The sequence below is a fragment of the Heloderma suspectum genome, chromosome 1 (assembly GCF_057233095.1).
Source record: "Heloderma suspectum isolate Gila_16-S chromosome 1, 16-S_ref, whole genome shotgun sequence".
NCBI classification, from domain to species: Eukaryota; Metazoa; Chordata; class Lepidosauria; order Squamata; family Helodermatidae; genus Heloderma; species Heloderma suspectum.
The window spans coordinates 120529572-120552322 of NC_139458.1; the positions used below are offsets into that span (position 1 = coordinate 120529572).

At 40.4% G+C, this 22751-nt stretch overlaps 1 protein-coding gene across 1 annotated transcript in view; it reads left to right on the plus strand.

The window, feature by feature from the left end:
* OTOG (otogelin) overlaps positions 1-22751 on the plus strand; it is a 186185-nt gene that overhangs the window by 161937 nt on the left and 1497 nt on the right. The window contains exons 45-55 of the mRNA XM_084850807.1: positions 285-395; positions 2195-2296; positions 2714-2812; positions 4496-4536; positions 5532-5611; positions 6478-6652; positions 9901-10005; positions 12112-12231; positions 13139-13184; positions 21213-21292; positions 21428-21644. Coding sequence (XP_084706933.1) covers positions 285-395; positions 2195-2296; positions 2714-2812; positions 4496-4536; positions 5532-5611; positions 6478-6652; positions 9901-10005; positions 12112-12231; positions 13139-13184; positions 21213-21292; positions 21428-21628 — 1160 coding nt within the window. The 3' untranslated portion in view covers positions 21629-21644. The remainder of the gene's footprint in view (positions 1-284; positions 396-2194; positions 2297-2713; positions 2813-4495; positions 4537-5531; positions 5612-6477; positions 6653-9900; positions 10006-12111; positions 12232-13138; positions 13185-21212; positions 21293-21427; positions 21645-22751) is intronic.

Genomic DNA, 22751 nt, shown 5'->3' on the forward strand with positions numbered 1-22751 from the left:
TCTTCAAAGCAAAAAGATGAAAAAAAAACTTTTATTAGGTAAGATCTTGAAAGTGTTCCTTTGCCCTCTAGGCATTTTTCCGTGACCCAATGCTAAATCCATTCCTAGATTCTTAGAAGGCAAAATTAAAGGAACTGTCTTGATACAGTATGTGGAAGTCATTAATCCAGCATATGCAGAGGGCAAGTGTTAGACCAATGTCTTTGAATTCCATTATAGTATTTCTAATCTCATTTCAAAATGGATCCTTCTGGATGCTTATGAGGCTATTCTGTTTGTTTCAGAATGTGATCCAGCAAAATGTGAGTCCATGGAACAGATTCCGAACTGCCGAGCAGATCAAACTCTGATTGCTGCTCATGTGGAAGGCACCTGCTGCGTATCCTATATCTGTGGTATGTTGAATTCTGTTCTTATTGAGAGCCTGCAGATTAATATATAAGCAAAGTAGACTGGTTAGAGATGGGATAATATATGGGATTAATGGGACCATAACTTTATTAATATAATTTATCTGCAGTGGGAGTAAACACTCCTTAAACTGCAGTTATAGGTCTTCCAGAAGATGGCTAGGATGGCTACATCCTGTCATCATCCTTGTTGGGCAACCTCACCCTGACCCCTAGCCTGACATCAACCACTGACTGCTTTGTCTATGAGGAGTAAGGATCATTCAAGGAGTTGAGGGAACTCCAGGCAGCAGCATCAACCTCAAGCTGTTCAGCATTTGAGGTTTGGTGCCAGGCAAAGACTGTTTCATTCTCTCAAGCCTTTTAATCCTTTTAATCTTCTGTATCTTTGCTGTTATGTCATGTTTTACGTTTGTCTTTATACTTTTACTCCACCTCCTTATCTCTGTTTCGTGCCTCTTCTGCTTTTAATTGATAGTTTATTGTGCTGTTTCATTTTTTTAACATAGTTTTGGGATTGCATCTTCATTTTTTTTACTGTATGGCTTTTAGCTCTAGGGCAACTAATTATTTTTAGAAATAAATAATAAAGCTACCCTTGCCCTAGCAAGGGCCTATCCCTGTTCCTTCCTCTGCACTGTTAAACCTTGAGGGCTGGTCTTAGTTTTCATTGCAATGGTGCCTTTACCTCAGTGGTATGTATTTTCCTCCCACCCACACAGTATCTGCTACAAGGCCGAGCTACCACTGGGTGGCAACCTCCACTCCACTTGCCAACAATAAACTTTTCCACACACCATTGATGACCTTCCAAAAACAAATCAGAACCCCCCAAATGAACAGGCACTGCAGAGAATGTGCAATATCAGGGTAGGGAATAACCAGCACCTGCAACTGCTCTCCCTAAACCTCAGTTAATCTTGTAACTTGCTCTCTCTCTCTTCCTGGGATCCTTGGAGCCTGTGTGCTCTGCATTGGAAGAAGTCAGGCTACTGCATTGGAAGAAGTCAAGAATGAACCATCCCCAAATACTTGCCAGATCCCTAATGGGTTTTTGGCAGGGACAAGCCCATCTTCTGCCTCAGGTCACTCTCACCAGTCACTCTTATCAGTATTACCAGACTGGCAGCAGCTGATTCCACATCATCCCACATTTCTCTAACCAACTTACTTTGCCATGGGCCAGCTGCATTCTACTGTCCATGCTACTTGCCCTCTTGTGCACCCAAAAAACGATGGAGCAGCCAGAGATCTTTCTGGCACTGCCTGCCACACCTGTTCAGGGAAGAAACAAAATAATAAATGTACAACGTAACCAGAATTCACCCATCCTTCCTCAGGCTTCGACATATCCCTGAAAGACTTTTGAATACCACCATCAAATCCTCTGAATCCCTCTTGCTTCTAAGCCCATCTGCACTGCTGCAATGGCCACTTTAATCCTGAGTGATTGTATTCCAGATTCCTTAGTTGGTAGACCTATCAGTTCCCAACAAACTATCACCCGAACCTGGTAGGGTGTAAGGGGGAGGGCCATCTTATTCCAAAAAAGATACTAAAATAAGAGTTCCCTCAGTGTCTATATGGCACACTAAAGCCCTAACTGGACATAAGACTAAGCCTTCTCCCTTCTGAGATGAAATTATTTAGCCCCTTCCCTTCTGAAATGTAATTTCATCACTCTTTATAGGAAGAATCTGTGCACTTACAGAAAGCATAGACTGATAAAGAATTTCATACACTTGTGTTTCCTAATAATTTAAATCTATATCTTTTTATACCAGCATGTGGTATTTGCTCTGATCAAATTCCCAAGTGTCAAGAAGGAGAAGTCCTTACTGTGGATGGCAACACTACGGACAGATGTTGTCCTGCTTACCAGTGTAGTGAGTTGACAATTTATCTAGTATTTGTATTGATTAGTTTGCAATGATTTTTCAGTACTATAAGTGACTTTTCATTAATGGAAATTCTCATGAGATCCACCATATACATTTTTAAAGCAGTCATACAAGGAGGATAGAAAATTGTTACTAATTCTCTAACTAGTGTGTACTACTTACCATGACATTTATAGCCATTAAAATGTGCATTAATAGCTAGATTGTTAAACATGAGAATTTTACTTCAACATTTAAATTTTCAATAATTTAAATTTAAATTATTTTCATCTGTAGCTTATGCAATGAATGTGTATATTTTTCCCCTTGAATATTTTAGTTTTGGTCATCAGTTTCAGCAATTTGTTTCCTGCAGGAACATTTAAACCTATTTCTTTCTTTTCTTACATTTTTAACTTGCAGTTTGTGAAACCTATCGTTGTCCTGAATTTAAGTGTGTATTAGGGATGTCCTTGGTAGAAGTGTGGAGTCCAGAAAAGTGCTGTCCATATAGTACATGTGGTAATTATATATTTTTTACTGCCCTTTAATTAAGATAGGCCAATTTACCTGACAATATAAAATGTAACGTTGGATTTTAAACATATTGAAAACAGTAGTTTCTAGCAAAATACAAAGCTATCCGTCATCTAGCTATAGAACAGGCCAATCTGGAGATGTCTTTTGTAGATGCACATGTGGTAGGTTGATACTGAAAGGTTTTGACATGTTGTTTTCTCTGCAAGCAAACCTGGCAAAATCTCCAGAAATTTTGATTAAAATTTATAATTGTGTTCCTGGTAAAATATTCTTCATTATTAAAATTTAATGCTTTGGATTCAAAGAGCCTCTAATGTGAGAAGAAGTCACTTCCAAGAGGGTTCAGGAGGGTCCCTCAACTCTCAGAAATGGCTTCTCAGCAGGCACAAGGAGCTGCAACAAGAAGGGAGAACAAGAAAGTTCTGTTGAGTTAATGGGTTTCTGCTTACACTTATTAGGATACTAGCCACCAATGGCTTTTCCACAATGAGGCTTTTTGACCCGTAATTTTACTGGGGCTTCTGCTTCTGAATTCTTTGTGGGATTGAGATTGGGCCTTTACATGAACTCCCCCTGCATTTATCTGCGAGATCTGTATGTTTCATTATATAGCTACTAGATGGCAGTGTTGTTGTATAGCACCACATTTTCTTTTCATGTGCAAATTCAGACTGATTGAAAGTGGATCTTTTTGTTAGCTCATTATTTCCTTTTCAAATTAAGCAGCGGAAAGGCTTAGAAAACACTAGAGAAGTGCTAGAGGATGACGACGCCATGTAAAGGACCCACAAACTTCCATAAGTAACCAATCTCAATCAGAGGATAAAAGCCCCATGTGGAGAACCCTAGGTATAGAGTGTACACTCGGGAGTCCAAACAAGATAAATATTATCAGTAGTACTGAGAGAAAGTGGTCTAAAGTGGCCAAAATCATGGGGAAGAAACCAGATTCAATTGAACCTTACAGGATGCCTTTCAAATTCCTATAGGGTTTACCATCAGGACAGATGGCAAATTAGTGTATCATATTGAAGTTAGAATTCTGAATGATTCCAGATGAGGCTTTTATCGTGCCATCACCCCGCCTTGATCATGGAATTTTATGGGGATCCAGACAATATCATCTTCCAGTCATAACCCTCCTGCATTTTCCAACTGCTTCTTCTGTCTTTTTTACCACGGAAAATCTGTTAAGAAAGAAATGACAGAATAGCTTCAAATGCCTCTTAATTGTAAATGCTAGGACCCCTTCATCTGGAAGAACCTGATGTTATCACCATTTCTGTAGTGCTTGTCACTGTGCTTATCTGTATACATTTAAGCATTACATAGAAATATCCATGCTCTTGCATTTCATGGTCTTTTGGTCTGACTCTTTACATCTTTTCTGTGTGCGTGTGGGTGTGTGTGTGTGTGTGGTTTGCCCATTGAGGATAGTACTTCAGCCATTCAATGAAGTGGGCTTTAGTCCATGAATGCTTATGCTACAATAAATCAGTTTGTTCTTATGGTGCCATAAGATTCCTTTGTGTTTTTTTTAATGGAAAGCCTGGTGACTGTTGAACTGTATCAGTTGAAGAAATAAGTTTGCCAGATGATTCACTGCATTCACAAAAATGTATTGATAGTTTTCTAAACACTGATTCTGTCATTTTATCATTTTAGAGTGTGCATGTGACACAATTCCTAAGATTCAGTGTAAACTGGTAAGGAAAAAATCTCACTAAAATATGTTCTAAATGTCATTCTCATGTAATGAAAGTCTGCAGGCTGTGTTCTCTTTCTTCTTAGACTTTGGTCATAGACATATACTGAATTCATTGCCAATTGTGTTAAAAATTATTTGGAATGTTCAACAAATATGAGGGGTTTACTTAAGTTTCATTAAATGCATAATTACTAATTTATTAATATAAGTATAGATAAATGCTCAGTTCAATAGCTGATTCAGTGCACAGGAGCTCCCTATACTCATTTGAGTGCTTTCAGACCTCTGGATTGGGGACATTGTGTTTAACAAACACTGACATGAAAGAAATTGCCTATTCATCTGGGATGTATTTTTCCTTTGACTAAGGTTGCAGTCCTGGGCACATCTACTTGGGAATGTCCTGTTGAACTCAGCGAGGCTTCTGAGTAAACATGCATTGGATTGGGCTGCATATTTGGTTATTTCTGTACATATAAAAGCAAACTGCCTCAAGTAAGACATGTTCTGTGGATGATACGCCAGTGTTACACTACACAAATATCTCTACCGGGCAATAGCCTTATTCCATTTTGTTTGTGATCTACATTTTCTATTCCATATTTCCCAACATCTAATATTGTTACAAAACCAAATCACTACATCTATGATACAAGCAAATAGTGCTTTACAAAACCAAATCACTACATCTATGATACAAGCAAATAGTGCTTAGGTTACTCCCTAAAGCAGGGTGATCCTGTGCATGTCTACTCTGAAATAAGACTCATTGAGTTCAGAAGTAAGTCCCATTGTTTATAGGTTCATAACCTAAATGACTTTATCACCGAAAAAGAAAATATAGAACTGCAAATAGAGTAGGGGTTTTTGTTTTTTTAAAAGAAACATTCTCCATAGTGTTGAGAAGTGAAGGTATAGTGTAGGAAGATCAAACTGATATTGAAGTGCAATATTTATGACAAAACATTGATAGTTTTCTTCTTCTATGGATAGGGAGAAAAAGCGATTCTAGATGAACAATTCCAGAACAGCACGGAAAATGTTTGTCGCTGCACTAAGTACAAATGTTGTAAGTAAATAAGGTGTTCAATTGAAAACATATTTAGTGACTTCTTTTCTGAGTCACTTTTCCACTTTTCCACTGAGAACTCAAAACAACAGAGAAAATATCCAAATTAAGCCAGAAGAGTTTCATATACTGTTGCTGCTTCCCTGAAGCATTTTGTAAGAGGTTTGAAAGTAGTTTTTTTTTCTCTTTTAAAGAACCAGTGCCAGCATAATGACCCAGTTCACGTGACTGCTGGTGCCCACCATGTTTAAGCCATGGTGAGCTGAGGTACGTCCCTTAAGTGCTGGGCAGTTTTTGAATATTCAAGCTGTGGCTTATTATGTCACCTGAACCCAGGGGCCGTGGATTATGCGATGGTTAAACAACCCTCATATAACCCATTACCTGTTGTTGGGTCATGTGAGGATTGTTTAACCCTCACATAACCCACGGTCCCTGGCAAGCTGCAGCTGCACTACAACTCACTGCAGCTTAAACAAGCCATGGTGGGCAGTGGTGATTGTGTGAACTGGGCCAATAGTTGAATGTTATTAAAATCTGTCATTCCTATTCCTTGTAAGAGAACTAATTCTAAGAAAATATTTCACTGTTCAAGGATTTTACAAAAGTTTTCAAGAATAGTTAAACAGATGTTTAGTGGACAAGTCCATTGATTTAATACTGTTGTAAGAGATAACAGATATGAATCAACATAAACCCATTGATAGGTATGAGTGGATTCATTTTATTCATCAACAGCCCAATGGTTCTTGTGAAGATTTAAAAGTATTGTTATGTTCTCATTTTCCTTTCTTTGTTTGAAACAGCAATTTCCCATCAATTCTGATTATCTCAAATAATTTTACCCACTGTATTTTGTGTTTCAGCAAGAGACAAAGTGTGCCTGAACAATGAGAGAGGTGTTCTGCTTCCAGGACAGTCTATTGTTGAACACTCACCTGATGGTGTTTGCCACACTTCCTATTGCACAAGCTTAATTGATCCTGTTACCAAGTACTTTCAGATCAATATCTCCACTATAGATTGTGCGGCAAGGTGCAAATCTGTAAGAAGTTCAGAATTAAACTATGAGTTTTCACTGGTAAATTAGAAGAACAATTAGGAACAAAAACAGTAGATCATTTTACTAAGAATCTAGGAAATCTTTGCATTTATATTATTCCCCCCCTCCACAAATCTCTATGATATCTTCTAACAAGAGGTCAGGGTTTCAAAACAGGGGCTAATGGTGGCTCAATGTATTTAATGAGGAGATAGGTTGTTATGCTGCTGTAGTCTGTTCTACAAATGTACAAACTGGCTCTTAGAATAAACTTATCTGCATAGGTAATCGTTGCATAGATCATCAGACACTCTTGACAGAGTTGGCATCAAGGGTAAGCATGGATGGGCACCTACCGAGGGCCCACATCCCAGCAGGGACCCACTGACAAAAGCACCCTGAACTTGCTCCTCTTCATCATTGCAACCTGCTTGTTCACCTGCCTCTTGCTCTGGCCCAGATAACAGTGGTGGTGAGATGGAGGAGCAGTACTTGCCTACTTGCTCACCAGCTGCCTGCCAACCAAGTGACAGCAATGATGCGAAAGAGGATGATGAGCAATAGCAACTCATGACAATGGTGGTGAGAAGGTAGACTCACTTAGGGATGCTGGAGAAATTTGAGATGGACTAAAATGAGCTCAGATTTCTAAGAATCTGACCTGCAGAATCTGCTGTGGAGTGGCCCCTTCGGGCCATGCGGAGTCTGTGGATGTTTGGATTGTTTTTACTTTCCGAAATTTATGCATATTTATTTGTAGGAAAATACACATGTTTCTGCTGAGGAAAAGTTGAATGGAATGGGGGACAATACGCTAAATGTTACGTACCAAGGTAAATTATGTAAATTGTTATGAAACTTCTTACGTAATTATTTGCGTATTTTTCCTCATGACAAATTAAATCGCATCTGTCTGTGAGCGGACAATGGAACAAAAGGCGCCTGACAATCCACAAAATACAGATGAAGCGGATTTTACACAGTCCGTACATCCCTAGATTCACTAAGGGAGGGGGCCCATTTAAGGTGTTTTGCCCAAGGGCCCTCAAAAACCTGAAACCAGCACTGGCTGTAGAAATGTACTTTATATTAAGTAAAGTTGTAAGTTTAAAAGATAGAAAAAGATTATCTGGGGATAACCTGGTTAATTTCTAATAATGAATGTTTGAAGCAACAATGCCTTAAGTCCTGAGTAGAAATGAACCATGTTCATTAAGTTTTAATTCATGCTGTTGTTTGGTTTCTGCTTGCTCATGGCAATTATTCAGCTAACATAGGGTACTATACTTGTATGTGCTAACACACATTTGTGTATTCCACATACACATTCATGGATATTAAACATGCATACATACAGTGGCAGGCTATATTCCATATCTGCAAATACATGGGTTATTTCACTTGTATGCACACAATTAAATTTAATTTTTATATGCAGTGAAATATTCCCATAAGTCTTGACTGACCACTAGGAACATGACATCCTGTCCCTATATAAAGGATAGTTGGGTGCATTTCCTTCAACTGGATAGTGGTATTGCTATTTGCTTTCTTGTTGGGTTTTTGTTTGTTTGTTTGACGTTGTTCTGGAAAAGCTTCCGTGCAACAGACACAATAGCAATTAACTCACTATCTGGGAAAAGAGTAGTGTTTTCCCAACTGTATCCACTCCTTAGAAAATGGAATAACATCTGCAACAAAAGATATCTATCTTTTGTAGGGATGGCAGAGCATTCTGCCACGGACTCCATTGAGGCTGGATTCAAAAGAATCCGGAGTTTGTGGCGGAATGGGTCCACCTACCTCTGCCTCCCACCGGACCCGCGCGGAGCCGGATACTCGTCGCCGGCTGGCTCTGTACAGCAAGCGATACGGCCGCCATTGCCATGCCGTATCACTGATTACTCACTGTAGGAAGGGATCCGGATGCAAATGGCTATGCAAATATCTACGTAAATACAAATACATAGCCTATCACATGAAAGAACAGGGCCGCAAATGGCATAGCAGACACCATTTGCATCGGGAACCCTTCCTGCAGTGAGTGCTCGGCGATACAGCATGACAATGGTGGCCATATTGCTTGCTGTGCGGAGCCGGCTGGCAGCTCTGCGAAGTTGCCGTGGAGCGGAGCTGGCTAGCGAGGATTCTGGGGGGAGGAACGGATCACGTCCCCCCCCAGCAGACCCCCCCCCAAACTGGCAGGTAGGGGATTCGTACATCCCAAATCTTTTGCACAACAAATGAGTAATTGGATATTAATTGTGCCAAAAACTGATAATGTAGAAAGGCCCACAGGGAATTTCATGGATGAGCAGCACTTTCACCCTAGGAATCCTGGGTTTATGGTTATATGACTTTGTGTTTTATTGGCATTGTTCCCCTCCTTTGAGATTTTATAATGAAAAGTGGGATTCTCTTTCTCTCTCTCTCTCTCTCTCTCTCTCTCTCTCTCTCTCTCTCATATAAAACAAAATCCTAAGCCATTGAAGCAAACTCTTCTGCTAGTGATACAACAGTAAATTTAAGAAAGTGGTACTGAGTACTGTGGGTTGTATCCAATAGTGGTATTCTGCTAGCACAAAGCTTCTATTGTTTATGGAAACGCTGTTTTCAACCAAGTGCAAGGATGAATCCAAGTGTCAAATCCTATAATTTGTTTCTGCTTGCCACAAGTGCTTTCATAACTCACAACTTCATTGTGCTAAGTACTAGTTAGCTTGTACTAGTTGTTCCACTAGCATGGGGTGATCAACTAGATGTTTTGGCCTACAACTTCCATCATCCCTAGCCAGCATAGCTAATGGTGAAGGATGATGGGAGTTGTAGGCCAAAACATCTGGAGGGCCACAAGTTGCTCACCCCTGCGCTAGAGGAACATGCAGCCACCAGTGGAACAGTGCCACCTTTAGTACTTTTTCCACTACCTCTGCATTAGATACAATCCAGAATTGTTCAGATTTTCTAATCCAACATAAAAATCATGCTTAAATCCACATTGTGTAATGGGTCTTCCCCATTCTCACCAACCCCTACAGTCCCCCATGTGCCTCCCAAATTTGCTCTGAATGGTACCCCAACCCTCCAAAGTAGATTTGGGGGATGCACAGGAGGCTTCAGGGAGGAAGGGAAATTCATCCCACCAGCAAATTCTGTCCCACTGACAGAACATACCATTGAATTCAAACCACACTTGTAATTTTGGTTTATGATCTAAACCATATTTCAAATGCCATATTTCCCATTTACAGCACCAAGTATATGAACCTCCAAAAGATTTAACAACCTGCTGTGGAAAATGCAAGAATGTGTCTTGTATTCATGCTTTCAGCAATGGAACAGTTTCACATTTTAAGGTAAATTAGTGCTTGTAATTTTCCTTGATGAAGGGGGGTGGGGTGGTTAACTGGTGAACTAGTGCTGAGTTTAGTTTAGTTTGTACTTCCAAACAAACAAACTTGTACTGCAAGACTTTAGTCTTATCTTGGCAATTTGTTTTGAAATAACAATAATATGAATTAGGATTGTTCAAGAAATATACACTTGCACATTCACTCCCTGATGGCACTGCTAGATATGATGTGACATACTTGTAACTTACTGCAGCCACAGTACAACTCATTATAAAGGCCCCAGTTCTACATATTTGGAACAGACAACCTGGTGAGAACAAAATGGATCAAATGCAGCTCATAGGATGCAGGGGAGTGCTTATCCTGGTGGCTAAATGGACAACCTTACAAAAACAGGAAAAAAAACCCCATCCATTCTTTCCACCATTTCCTCCTACTGAAAAAAACTGAGGTGGGAAGATTAACTATAGAACATGGTAATATTATCAGGGAAGAGTACAGATATCCAAATATAATTAATGCTGTGGGTTACAGCAATTCAGCAATAGCTTCACAAAATATGAAGCAGGGGAAGAGAAGAGAAACAATACTTTCAGCACTTATTTGCACTCTGTGTGGCACTACGTAACTGCAAGAAATTACACTAAAGTCAATGGAACTGTGGCAGAATTGTTGTTCAGTCGTTAAGTCATGTCCAACTCTTCGTGACCCCATGGACCATAGCACGCCAGGCCTTCCTGTCCTGTGCTCTCTCCCGGAGTGTGCTCAAGTTCATATTCATTGCATTGGTGATGCCATCTAGCCATCTCATCCTCTGCCGTCCCCTTCTCATTTTGCCTTCAGTCTTTCCCAGCATCAGGGTCTTTTCCACGGAGTGTTCTCTTTGCATTAGGTGGCCAAAATATTTGAGCTTCAGCTTCAGTATCTGTCCTTCCAATGAGCAGTCAGGGTTGATTTCCTTTAGGATTGACCGATTTGACCTCCTTGCAGTCCAGGGGACTCGTAAGAGTCTTCTCCAGCATCACAGTTCGAAAGCATCCATTCTTCGGCGCTCAGCCTTCCTTATAGTCCAGCTCTCACAGCCATACATTACTACTGGGAAAACCATAGCTTTGATTATACGAACCTTTGTCGGCAAGGTGATGTCTCTGCTTCTTACTATGCTGTCTTGGTGTGCCATAGCTTTCCTCCCAAGGAGCAAGTGTCTTTTAATTTCATGGCTACAGTCACTGTCTGCGGTGAATAAATATTATAATCAGTGGTGTAGGTTGGGCTGGACCTTGGAGCCAGGGCCCCACAGGCCACGGGGTCCAAATGCCCACCCAGGGAGCAGCAGACAAAGGGAGAAGTGGCAAACAGGTCCAGTGCTAGCACCTGGGCTAGCATGGGCATGCCAGGGCCAGACAAGGCTGATTTTGCTCACTGCAGCATCCTTCTCATTAAAAAAAAGTTATAGTCAAGGGGATGGCTGGCTGGGTATGTACATGGTTATGTACAGATGCTCATTTTATTATTTTTATTTTAAAAATATATTATCTTTTCTAGAACAAAATGCTGCTTATTCCCAAGTAAATGTGTTCAGCAGGGCAACAGCTGCAAACTCCACTTTATGCCCATAGTCATGATAGCGCTATGATTTAAATGAGTTTAAAATGAGAAACTGCACATGTTCAGAGTATTTCTCTTTTTTAAATCAGAGTTGGCAAAGAGGCTTTTGCTCTAACAGATCAGGAATGTGGAAGCAATTGTAAAGCACAGAATGGCTGAGAAGAAAAATGTCTGATGTGTGCTTCACAATTGAAGTAATTCATATTACTCCCTGATGATGGGTGGCTGTAATACCATTAAGTTCAGGATCTAAAATTATCATGCTACACCACTGATGATAATTGTAGGCAGCTGCAAAACTGCATCACTTTGAGGATGCATCTGGAAGTTTTGTTTCTCCAGGAAGCACAGTACCTATTGCAGTGGGCATTAAGGAAGGCAGTGACAGCGCTATCAGTGTAAACAAGTGAGCTTATTTTGACCTGGTTTTTCTTCTTGCAAATTGTAATGGCATTTTCATGCAGTTCTATTTCTGATTATGTTTTTTAAATACTTAAATAGCCTGGCAGCAGTTGGATTTCGAACTGTGTCAGATATGACTGCACAAACACACCAGTTGGACCTGTTCTAATTACATCGTCCATCAGCTGTCCACCCTTCAATGAAACAGAGTGTGTGAAGGTCAGTGCTTCATCCATTTTTCATATGATTTCAAAAGTTTCATTTTGCTTTTCCTGGGGGCTTTCTGTTATTACATCTAGAAGCACCAAAGAGTTGGTAAAGATAAGGGCCAGAACATAGGGTAGACTTTCCACAGGGGAGTAGGATGCTGTTGAAAACAGTCTCCCTCTGGTGAGTGATATGTCTCCTGGGTGTAACATCACTATGTGATGTTACATCCTGAATCACTACATTGTAAGTCTCTATGCATCCACCATGTCCCTGGCTATCTCTGGTGACATGGATACTGGTGACGTGGATACTGAAATGATTGCAGTAATCCACACACTCAGTGCAGAACTGTAAAGATAAAATGGCCTCTAAAGTGAGTACTGTGACAGCTCACTTATTCACCAAGTGTGAAAGAGTGAAAATGAGAGATTATGGAGTGAATCCTTTGGGAACTTGTCTTTCACAAGATCATTTGCAATAAAGGCAATGAATGAAAGCAACATTGTGCCACTCCCACGCATTTTAGAGGGGGTTCTGCAGGCAAGGTTTCTGGAGGTTTATACATTATATGTTCCTTTCAAGAAGAGTTTCAAGATGGGTCTTCTTATGCTGCCCTTGCTTTCTTTGATCAGAGTTTTGCTTAAAGTGAACATTATGCTCTTTGTGAAGAAGGGCAGGATAGAAATCAAATAAATAAAATGTTGTATCAACACTGATCTGATATTTTAAAAATTATAGCCATTTTTTATTTAAATTAAATCATGCTTGTATTGTTACTCTCTAGCTTCTAGTCTACTTACTCTTTAGGTTCCTTAACATAGCAGCTAGGCTCTGTTCCAGTAGTTCATCTGTTACAGCACTAAGACCTGTACACTGGTATTCACAGTGGGTCTGAATTATGTTTGTACTTATTCAGGTTGGAGGATATATTGTACCATTCCTAGAAGGATGCTGCAGAACGTGTAAGTGAAACATTGATATTTGTGTATGTGTGAGAGAGGTCTTTCAGCATTGGTTGCCTTCAAAAGTATCTAAACAACAACAAACACTGATGATGATGATGATATGTCTATAATAGAAGTAACATTCTAATCCTAACTTCATTTACAGGGAATTATGCGCCATTTAAATTAATGGAATTTAGTTCCATGTTTGTTTAGAATCACTGTCTGTCTAGTGTGAGATTGCAAATGTCTGAAATAACATTTATTTATTTATTTACTTACTTACTTACTTACAATATTTGTATACTGCTCTACATCCAAAAGATTTCAGAGTGGTGAACAGCAGATAGGATAAAAGAATAAAAACACCATGTTAAAATAATTACTGTTTTAAAAAAGAAAAAGAGTTAAAACCGTGTGATAAATAAAACCGTGTGATAAATAAAACTCTGTTCTGATAAAACCGCAGCCGGTCACTCAGGGAAGGCTTCCTGAAATAATGTTTTCAGGAGGTGCTGGAAGCAATACAACATTGGCACCTGCCTGACCTCCAAAGACAGGGAATTCCATAGGAAGGGAGCCACCACACTGAAGGCTCTTCTCCTGGTGGACTTCAATCAGGCCATAGAATTAAAGATGACAGAATTATTTGCTATTGCAAGTAATACTAAATCTATATTTAAACTTGAGTTAGAGCAATGTATACCAGGGATGGGCAACTTGTGGCCCTCTAGATGTTGTTGGACTGCAACTCCCATCATCCCTCACCGTTGGCTATGCTAGTTAGGGCTGATGGGAGTTGCAGTCCAACAACATCTGGAGGACCACAAGTTGCTCACCCCTGATATATACCAAGGCCAGAATGTCACATGCTTGTTATTTCTACTGGCAGGGACTGAATCTATTGCTACATTTCTGCCATTCACCATGATTCAATCATTTATCATTTGAAAATCACACCAAGTCGCAGACTGAGATGGGATTGGGTACAAAGGCTGGAAAATTGCTAACCAATTATTCATTCCCTAAGTTTTTAAATATTTGTTTACTTTCACAACCATTAGATTTTTTTAAAAAAACGATGTTCACCATTTATTTCGCTTGGCAGAAAATTTGCTATCTGCAACCTTCACACTTCAATCCTTCAAACAGCAGGACCAAAAAGTTATAAACAAATTAGTGCTTATGGGATAAATAAGAAATAAAAGGGGAAATCACAGTGTTGTTAAATGGGACAATTTTTTTTCAGGAATGTCTGCAGCCCAAGTCGAATTAAAATGAATAGGTCCTTCTCAAAAACAGTTGGGTGGTGTCCAGTTTATTGCTTGCCCCCCCAAATATAAATAATCATAAAGGTATGGCCTGTATGCCTATGATATGAGGCATATTTTATATCCAATGCTATTTAATTTACATATAAAGGCATAACTGCCACTTGGAAAATATATATTTTACAATTAGAATTGCTAAGTCTTTTGCTAGATCATAAAAACATCTGGCCCCTTGTTTTTTGCATTAATTTTCTCTGTTATTTCCTCAAAATAAAGTTACTGCATATCAGAAGGAGAGAAGCGGTGAACAGGGCAAACTATTACTAATGTTTTATTTGAATGTACTGAATTAATCTTGGAAGTACTAACTTTGCAATAAGGTACAAAGGAGTTGGGCCGCTTTTCCCTATTCTGCACACATTCACATTTTTATTAAGCTTAGAGTCGCATGTTTATATTAAGGTCTGAGTTTGCCTTTTAGGCTGCATTCCTAAGCACACTTACCTGAGAGTCAGTCCCACTAAACTCAGTGGGACTGACATCCAAGCAGGTATGCATAAGATTGTGCCACACCCAGGTTAGGGATGCCACTGCCAGAGAAATTCGCAACGGACTCAATGAGTCCAGATTTCTTGCAGTTTGGTCCATGAATTCCATGACAGACCAGCATCTGCAGCTCAACAGGATTCCACAGACATGCGACTCCTGCCCCCCCCTGCTGCCAGTTTCCCATTTCCAAAATGTAGTTGTGTAGGGGGAGGCAGTATTCTGCTTGCCAGCAGTAACCGTAGTGAGTGTTGTGTTTGTGTGTTGCGGGGCGGGGTGGGGCGGGGCGGGGGGTAGAATGAAGTCTTCCATGTTGGTGCACTTCCTATCTATAAAAGGACTTGAGGATCTTTCATGGGCATTCTCCTAAGTTTGCTGACTTGGAGACTGCCTGCATCTTTCAAGGAAACAGCCGTTTCCCTCCATCTTTGAAAGACACTCAGGCAGTCTCCCAGCCAGCAAACTTAGGGGAATGCCTATTAAAGGTCCTCAAGTCCTTTTGTGGATATAGGAAGTGCACCCAACACAGAGACTTCATTCTAAAACACACACACACACACACACACACACACACACCACTCACAATGTTACGGTGGGTGACCAGAATACTGCCCCCCCCACTACATTGATAAAAAAAAAGTTGCTTCTTCTGTAACTTGCTTCAAATTTCTTTCTGTATTTTTCTCGGTGCAAAAAAACATAACCCAAGTCCACAGGTTTGCGAATGGCGGACCGGAAAATTTAACCCAATCTGCAGACCTCTTGCAGACTGGCTTTAATATAATCCTAACTCTCCTAACTCAGAATGGGTGGATCTGTCAGTTTTGCTTTCTCCCCTATTTGCTTTTTTAAAAATCTCAAGTCCTTTCCACCTGGAATATGAGGAACTTTGTGAATTTTGGTAAATCCTTACCAAAAGCGACATGAGATGAAATTCTCACCCTATGCTTGGGAATAGGTATAGCTATTACCAGAATGGAGAGGACCTGCTATACAGCTGTAGCAGGAGCCTTTCAGAAAAAAGAGGAGCCTGTCAGGAATAAAGAGGTGGCAACCCTAATTAAGCACTAACGTGGTTGAATACACAGAGGTTCAAACCCAGGCTTTTAAAAGCAAAACACTCAAAGCCCTGGGCCTGGATGGTTGAACCTGTCAGTTTCAATTTCTATGACAAGTTCTTTTTGTCCTGAATATGAAGAGCTTTACAAATGTTGTAAATTCTTAACAGAACTGAACTGAAATTCTCACCCATCCCTATGCTGTACATCATGCAACTCCAGTTCTGGGCCAAAATCCAGCACAGTCATGAGGCACATTGGATAGCTCTCTCTTAGCTGAAACTGACCTTGCAGATTTGTCACAAGGATGAAATGAAAGATGATAGTGTATTATCATGTGCATGTACATGTATTAGGTCAGATGATGTATGTCACTCTGAGTTCCCTGAAGAAAAAGTGGATACAAACCAGAACAAATAAATAAGATATTACCTTGTATAATTTATAGTGAAGACACCTGTTTAGCGACATCTACATATAACAGAAAGTTATAGCCACAAAAAGAACAATTTGTTTTAAATATGAAAGAAGAAAATATTAGGCACATTAGAAATTGCATTGGGTGCAACTTCAAAAATTACTGTAGAATTACTAACATCTCCAGATGCCTGAACTAGGATGAAACAAATCCTGAATGAATATAGCTTAAACAACAACCTTATTAGCACACTTATTTCGGTGTAGTCCTTTAGTATTCTTAATTTTATTTAAATGGTCACTATACTAATTAATACATGCGGTTATTACATATTGAAATTATACCTGGGCAAACTCCAACATGGGCTGCAAGAACCCAGATATGTGTGGTGCAAAGCAATTTGCACATTATGGAGTGGAAGGGCTAACTAGGGCAGCAGCAGGATTCTCCCCACTTCTCTTAGAGCTGTTACCTTCAATGGTGTGATAGAAGGAACTGAGCTCTGGCTGCCACCACTACCATTTTTCCTTCCCAGTATGGAGTTTTATATTATTAGGGATGTCAGAGAATTCTGCCACGGATCTCAGTGAGGCCGAATGCCAGTGAATTCGCCCCCCTGAAATCCGTGGCAGAACGAAGCCCCCCGCCCCACCACCCCGTGAAAGGCGCACGAAATGGAGCACTTATCTGGTACCATTCGCACTGCTTTGTGAATGACGGCCGCATCTGCGGCCGCCATTCGCTTCACCATTTTTGCTATGATAGGCTATGTAAATATTTACGTACACTATCACGGCTAATGCAGGGATGCCATTTGCGTCCCTGCGGAGGCCACGATAGGCTACATAAGTATTTACGTAGCCTATCACAGCAAAAAAAGGGAACGCAAATGGTGGCCGCTGCAGCCGCCGCCATTTGCGTCCCCGTTTATGTAAACATTTACATAGCCAATCACGGCGAAAAACATGAATGCAAATGGCGGCCACCATAGCCGCCACCATTTGCGTCCACAGGCTCCAACACGCCTGTGAATGCACCCGGCCGGCGGCTCCGTGGAGTTGCTGCGGAGCGGAGCCGGCCAGGTTAGGATTTTGGGGGGAGGTGCTCCGCGCCTCCCGCCCCTGCACAAATCACCCCTGCGAAAAGGTAAGTGACTTTCATACATCCGTATATATTATAGATGACTGTGTCCCTGGAGAGCATGGTAATACTGGTCACATCCATTTGGGAATTTGTTTTGCAAAAGGCAAATGGACTTGCACAAGAGCATGGACCAGGAAAAATTCCAAGGACATTTGGTCATCACATGTTGAATACTGATTCTGGGGTATCTATCATGTATAATGTGTTCAATTTGTAATATTCTTATTAGGTTCTGGAATATCACTGTTGCTCCCATTCCCTGTTAGCCCAGTCACTCCTACACCTAGCGCTAACTGTAACACAGGTACATTTTCTTGGAAATCAGTAGGAACAAACCAGCCACAACCATTGTTGATTTCCAGCAATGTACTCCCTCACAGGAACAAAAGCTAGTTGAAAGAAGCTGCATTGTAGTATTAACTGCTCACTGTTCAGATTTGCTCACATATCTCTTAATTTTGCACTGTATGGGCAGTGCATTGTTGTTAGCCAACAATGTACTGTTGGTAGTAAGCATTTGCATAGTGTTTAGTTGCTGCATGATTATTTTGTTTGCTAATTTCAGTAATTTCCAGTGCTGTAGGACATAGAAACTAATTGCTTTGCTTGTTAAAGCTTGCTGTTCAAATAACATTTCTGCAGCTAGTATGGCATATGTGACTTCAATGGTATATATACCGAATGAGTATCTAAATATGCTCATCTCTTACAAAAAATAATAATCTGGTGTTGGTACACATATAAAGAGACATACTGCAAATCAGCAACACATATGTATGGAACCTTGTTTCCTTTTTTGGGAACCAAGTGGGTGGCATCAATAGGGTGGCCAAGAAAAACTGATTGATGTAAGGATTCATGAAACTGACCCAGTAATTCAAGGAGAAATGTTTCAGTGAATTGTGCCCACCCACCTTTGTTTCTCTGGTCCATTTCATGGCTGATTTGCTTCTACTTTTTGATGGTTCCACCCTGGTAAACAAAGATTGTTTGGGGAAATATCTTATAACTTGGGAAAGCTATAGTTTTTTCTGGTTGCCTAGGCAACATAGTAAAAGCAGCCTCGAGCTCTTTGAAGTCCTTGAAAGGGATGCAGGCCTGCTTGGCATCTCTTCCTCTTTCCCCCTCTGCAGAATGAGCCTCTTTTGGGAGCTGGCATGGGTGATCGTGGTTGACAGAGTGATAGTGCTGATGGCCACGATGCACAATATGAACCCTGTTTGCTTAGAAGTAAATCCCACTGAGTTCATTGAGCCTAATTTGCAAGTAAACATGCTGACTCTGAATCTCCGCAGCCACTTCTGTTAGCAAGCCACTTTCTCCTTGCTCTCCCCTTATGACTCACCGCAATGTGACTTCTACCCAGCAGTTTCACATATGGTGAGATCTACAATTTGCCATATTCTAGAGAAATTCAGTTTTCAGTGGATCTCCAGGATGTGGCATCTTTCATCTTACTACACAGGGTTCATTCAGAAGAAATGTTAGTTATACAAACTGAGGAGTGTATATGCAGTAACTTTCTCACTTAGTATATGTCCTGGCCATGGGCTGCTAAGGTTTGGAAGTGCTGCAAAAGTGATAAGCTTTCCAGGTTTACTTCCGAGGAGACTTTATTGAGTACTTACAGCACACAGGCATACCCAGTGGTTGGCTCAGACAGCTTCTCTGAACAAAGAGCTGTGGTGCAAGATGGGTTTTATGCCATACATGTTAGCAGTGAGGCAGCATGACAGCAGCAAGAGTTCATCTGCAACTTTCTCAGCATAGCCTAACAGTGCTTGGTTCCCAGCACAGACACCTGTAGCTTTAAGACAAACAGAGCTCCACTTCCTAGACACATCCAAGACTCTGATAAGATAAATGGTACTAGAGCTTGTTAGCTTGGAATGTGCTGAGGCAGCCATATCAACTTTTGGCTCATCTTACAAGCCAAGGAGCCCACTTGCAAGGAAATTGCACTTAATAATGAACCAAAGAAGAGAGCATTATGGATCTCTAAGCCTCTCTCAACTACTGTTAGCTTGCTTACAGGTCGGGGGCCTTACACTTAGTGAGTTTACCATACCGAAAAGTGACAGCCAGACCATAGAAAATAGACAAGAATAACTAGCTGGAAGAGGATTTTGAGATGTTGCAGAGTGTCAAAAAAGTGTCAAAAAAGATTTCCCCCTGCCCTGCCTTGGGTCATATGCTTTTACAAATGCTACCATTTCTTTCATTTTAATAAGTTGTCGCTGAGCAGATTATTGGTTAGTAAATGGCTATTGGTGCTGAAGAGATTGTTTACTGCTTGCAAAGGAAAACGCCCCTTTGTTAGTACTGAGTTCTCTGAGCTGGAAAACAAGGAAGAGGCAGGCCTGCCAACAGAAATGGCTGCACAGATTCAGAATCGGCATGTTCACTTGAGACTAAGTCCTACTGAACTCAATGGGAATTACTTCTGAAAAAACAGGGTTCATGTTGTGGATCATGGCCATCAAGACCATCACTCCCTCAGCCACAATTGGCTGTGCCAGTTCCCAAAGTAGGCTAATTCCTCCTTCCTCATCCTACAAGGGAAAGAGCTGTAGCCTCTCTCCACCACCTCCATTCCATGCTTGCTAGACCTGTATCTGCTCTTTGCTTCCATTCCTCCAGCTCTGTTTCTCACCTGACCTTCCCTGCCAGCAGTGAATGATCAGTGGTGTACTGCAGCTCTGCTCTTCACAAAGTTACCCTCCATGAGTAGAGGGCAATGAAAATGTGCAAGGAGGGGGCAGGGCTAGCATGCTTCCCCTCATGTGTTTAGTCTGCTCAGATGTAGAACAATGGTGGTTCTTGCTTCTGTGGCATTGTGTTGTATGGGACACCAGGACATGATATATAGCACTCATAGTATTCAAGCAATAGAGCACAATCCTCAAATTACTTCCACTGAAGACCACTCTGGTGTAATTCATGCAGATTTGGCACTATAAATGTTGCAGTCTACAAACCACATTTACTTACATGCATGTGTAACACAACCTTAGTTGTATTGGATTCACCTGGATTAAGCTACTTTCAGTGCTGCTACTCCAATTTCTGGGGTAGGGTATAAATGCTATTTCACTTTGAGAATTTATTTCATATCTTTGGGGTAGACATATTTACATCTATAAAGTTACTTTGCAGTAAATTGCTTGAAAACTAGGACAGTAGATGATGTTCCTGAATTCTTACTTGGTAATTATATAATCACTAGGATGTTTACATCTAATTTATATTTGGGATTAAGTTTTCTGTCACTTTGGAAGGTGGGTTTTAGGCTGCTGCCCACCAGTTACTTCACTGGTACAAGCTCCGCTCATTTCAGTGGCAACTGTACTAGAATAACCTCCTGAGAATCTGTCTTCAACTTTTTGGATACATAGATTCTTTTTATAATGGTCCCCCCCACCGCCCCCACCCCTTTTGTAATCCATGTGATAATTTAGAACATTTTAAAAAGTCAGACATTTAATGACATCAGTAGTTGCTACTTGCTTTTTTATCATTGTTTTGTCATTTTACCTGGTGTATGTTTATAGAGACTTAAGTGTGTAAAAACTGGGGAGTTTATATTTTCCAATCAATTCATTCTTTGCAGGCAAAGAAGATGGAAAATTCTGTAAAAAAGTGACTGTTAGGATGACAATACGCAAGAATGATTGCCGAAGTAACACACCAGTAAGTAAAGAACCAGCAGCACTCTACTACTGTTTTGCACTCTATTACCATGAAAGTTAGCGTTATTGCTGATTGGAAGTCATGCATTTATTTAACAATTTTTATTTACTCAGTTATTTTTGTGCATATTTCCAGGTAAACATTGTTTCCTGTGATGGAAAGTGTCCTTCTGCAAGCATATATAACTATAATATCAATACATATGCAAGATTTTGCAAATGCTGCCGGGAACTTGGACTGCACAGGCGAAATGTGCAACTTTATTGCAGTGGCAACTCAACCTGGGTCAGCTATACGATTCAAGAACCCACAGACTGTTCTTGCCAGTGGTCATGAAACAATGCTAAAAGAAGTCAGTGTGCTCAACATCTTTGGAGGAAATGAATATTATTCCCAGAATTATAACAAAGTATTATCTCATCCTTTAACAATAGGGTTGACTATAGTTACAAATAGAGCCAACAATTCAATATAAATAAATGCTCCACTGGAACATTTAGTGTTTGGAGTTTGGTTCATGCAGTACAATTGGTCACTAATGTAACAAAATTGTGCAAGTGGTCTACTTACGTGAGCAGTGTAGTATAAATAAATGCTCCATTGGAACATTTAGTGTTTGGAGTTTGGTTCATGCAGTACAATTGCTCACTAATGTAACAAAACTGTGCAAGTGGTCTACTTAGGTGAGCAGTGTAGTGTAGAAAGAGAGAATTCACAATTCCATGGCAGTAATGACTATGAACAGAGAACTATACATTTTCAAACTCCCCTGCTCATGGAAGTTGTTGCCATAGTATTGTGCAGATTCCTGATTCACATTACATTTTTCATATGAGTAGACCATTAATGTGCGCTATTAAATGTACAAATAGGTGGCTAATTGTGATAAATGCATCATCCCTTAGAAATACTAAAAACAATGGCTTTGATTTGTATGTAATTACTGGTGGCCCAGATGGGGATGTGCATTCCCCTGTACATCAAAAGATATATCCAACCACTTCAGTCAGGGTAGGCAGGAATGCACATCCATCAACTATGCACATGGAATGCTGCTGCATAGAGCTCTCCCTTACTGGATTGGGGCAGATGGGGCTACTTCCAGTCCATAATGTTTTTATACCAAGATTTTTATTACTAGTCCTTCCTGATTAATTGTGTGTGGGGGGGGTGGGGGTTCTTAAAAAGAGACTGAAGTTTTGCAGGATTGGGGCCTCATTCTTAATATCATAATGTTAAGTTCTAGTGGTATGTGCCAACTTCCGAAAGAAATGGGATTGTCTTTCAAAGAGGCTGTGAGACAGATTAATATTGATTTCTGTGGAAGTCTGATGGATTCTGTGTCAATTATGCCACCGCTTTTTAAAGACTCCCATCTTCAAGTGGTGTAATATCTTGAATACATTGCAGCATGACTGTATACATATTAGATGCCTGTGAAGGTAAATTGTGAGAAAGA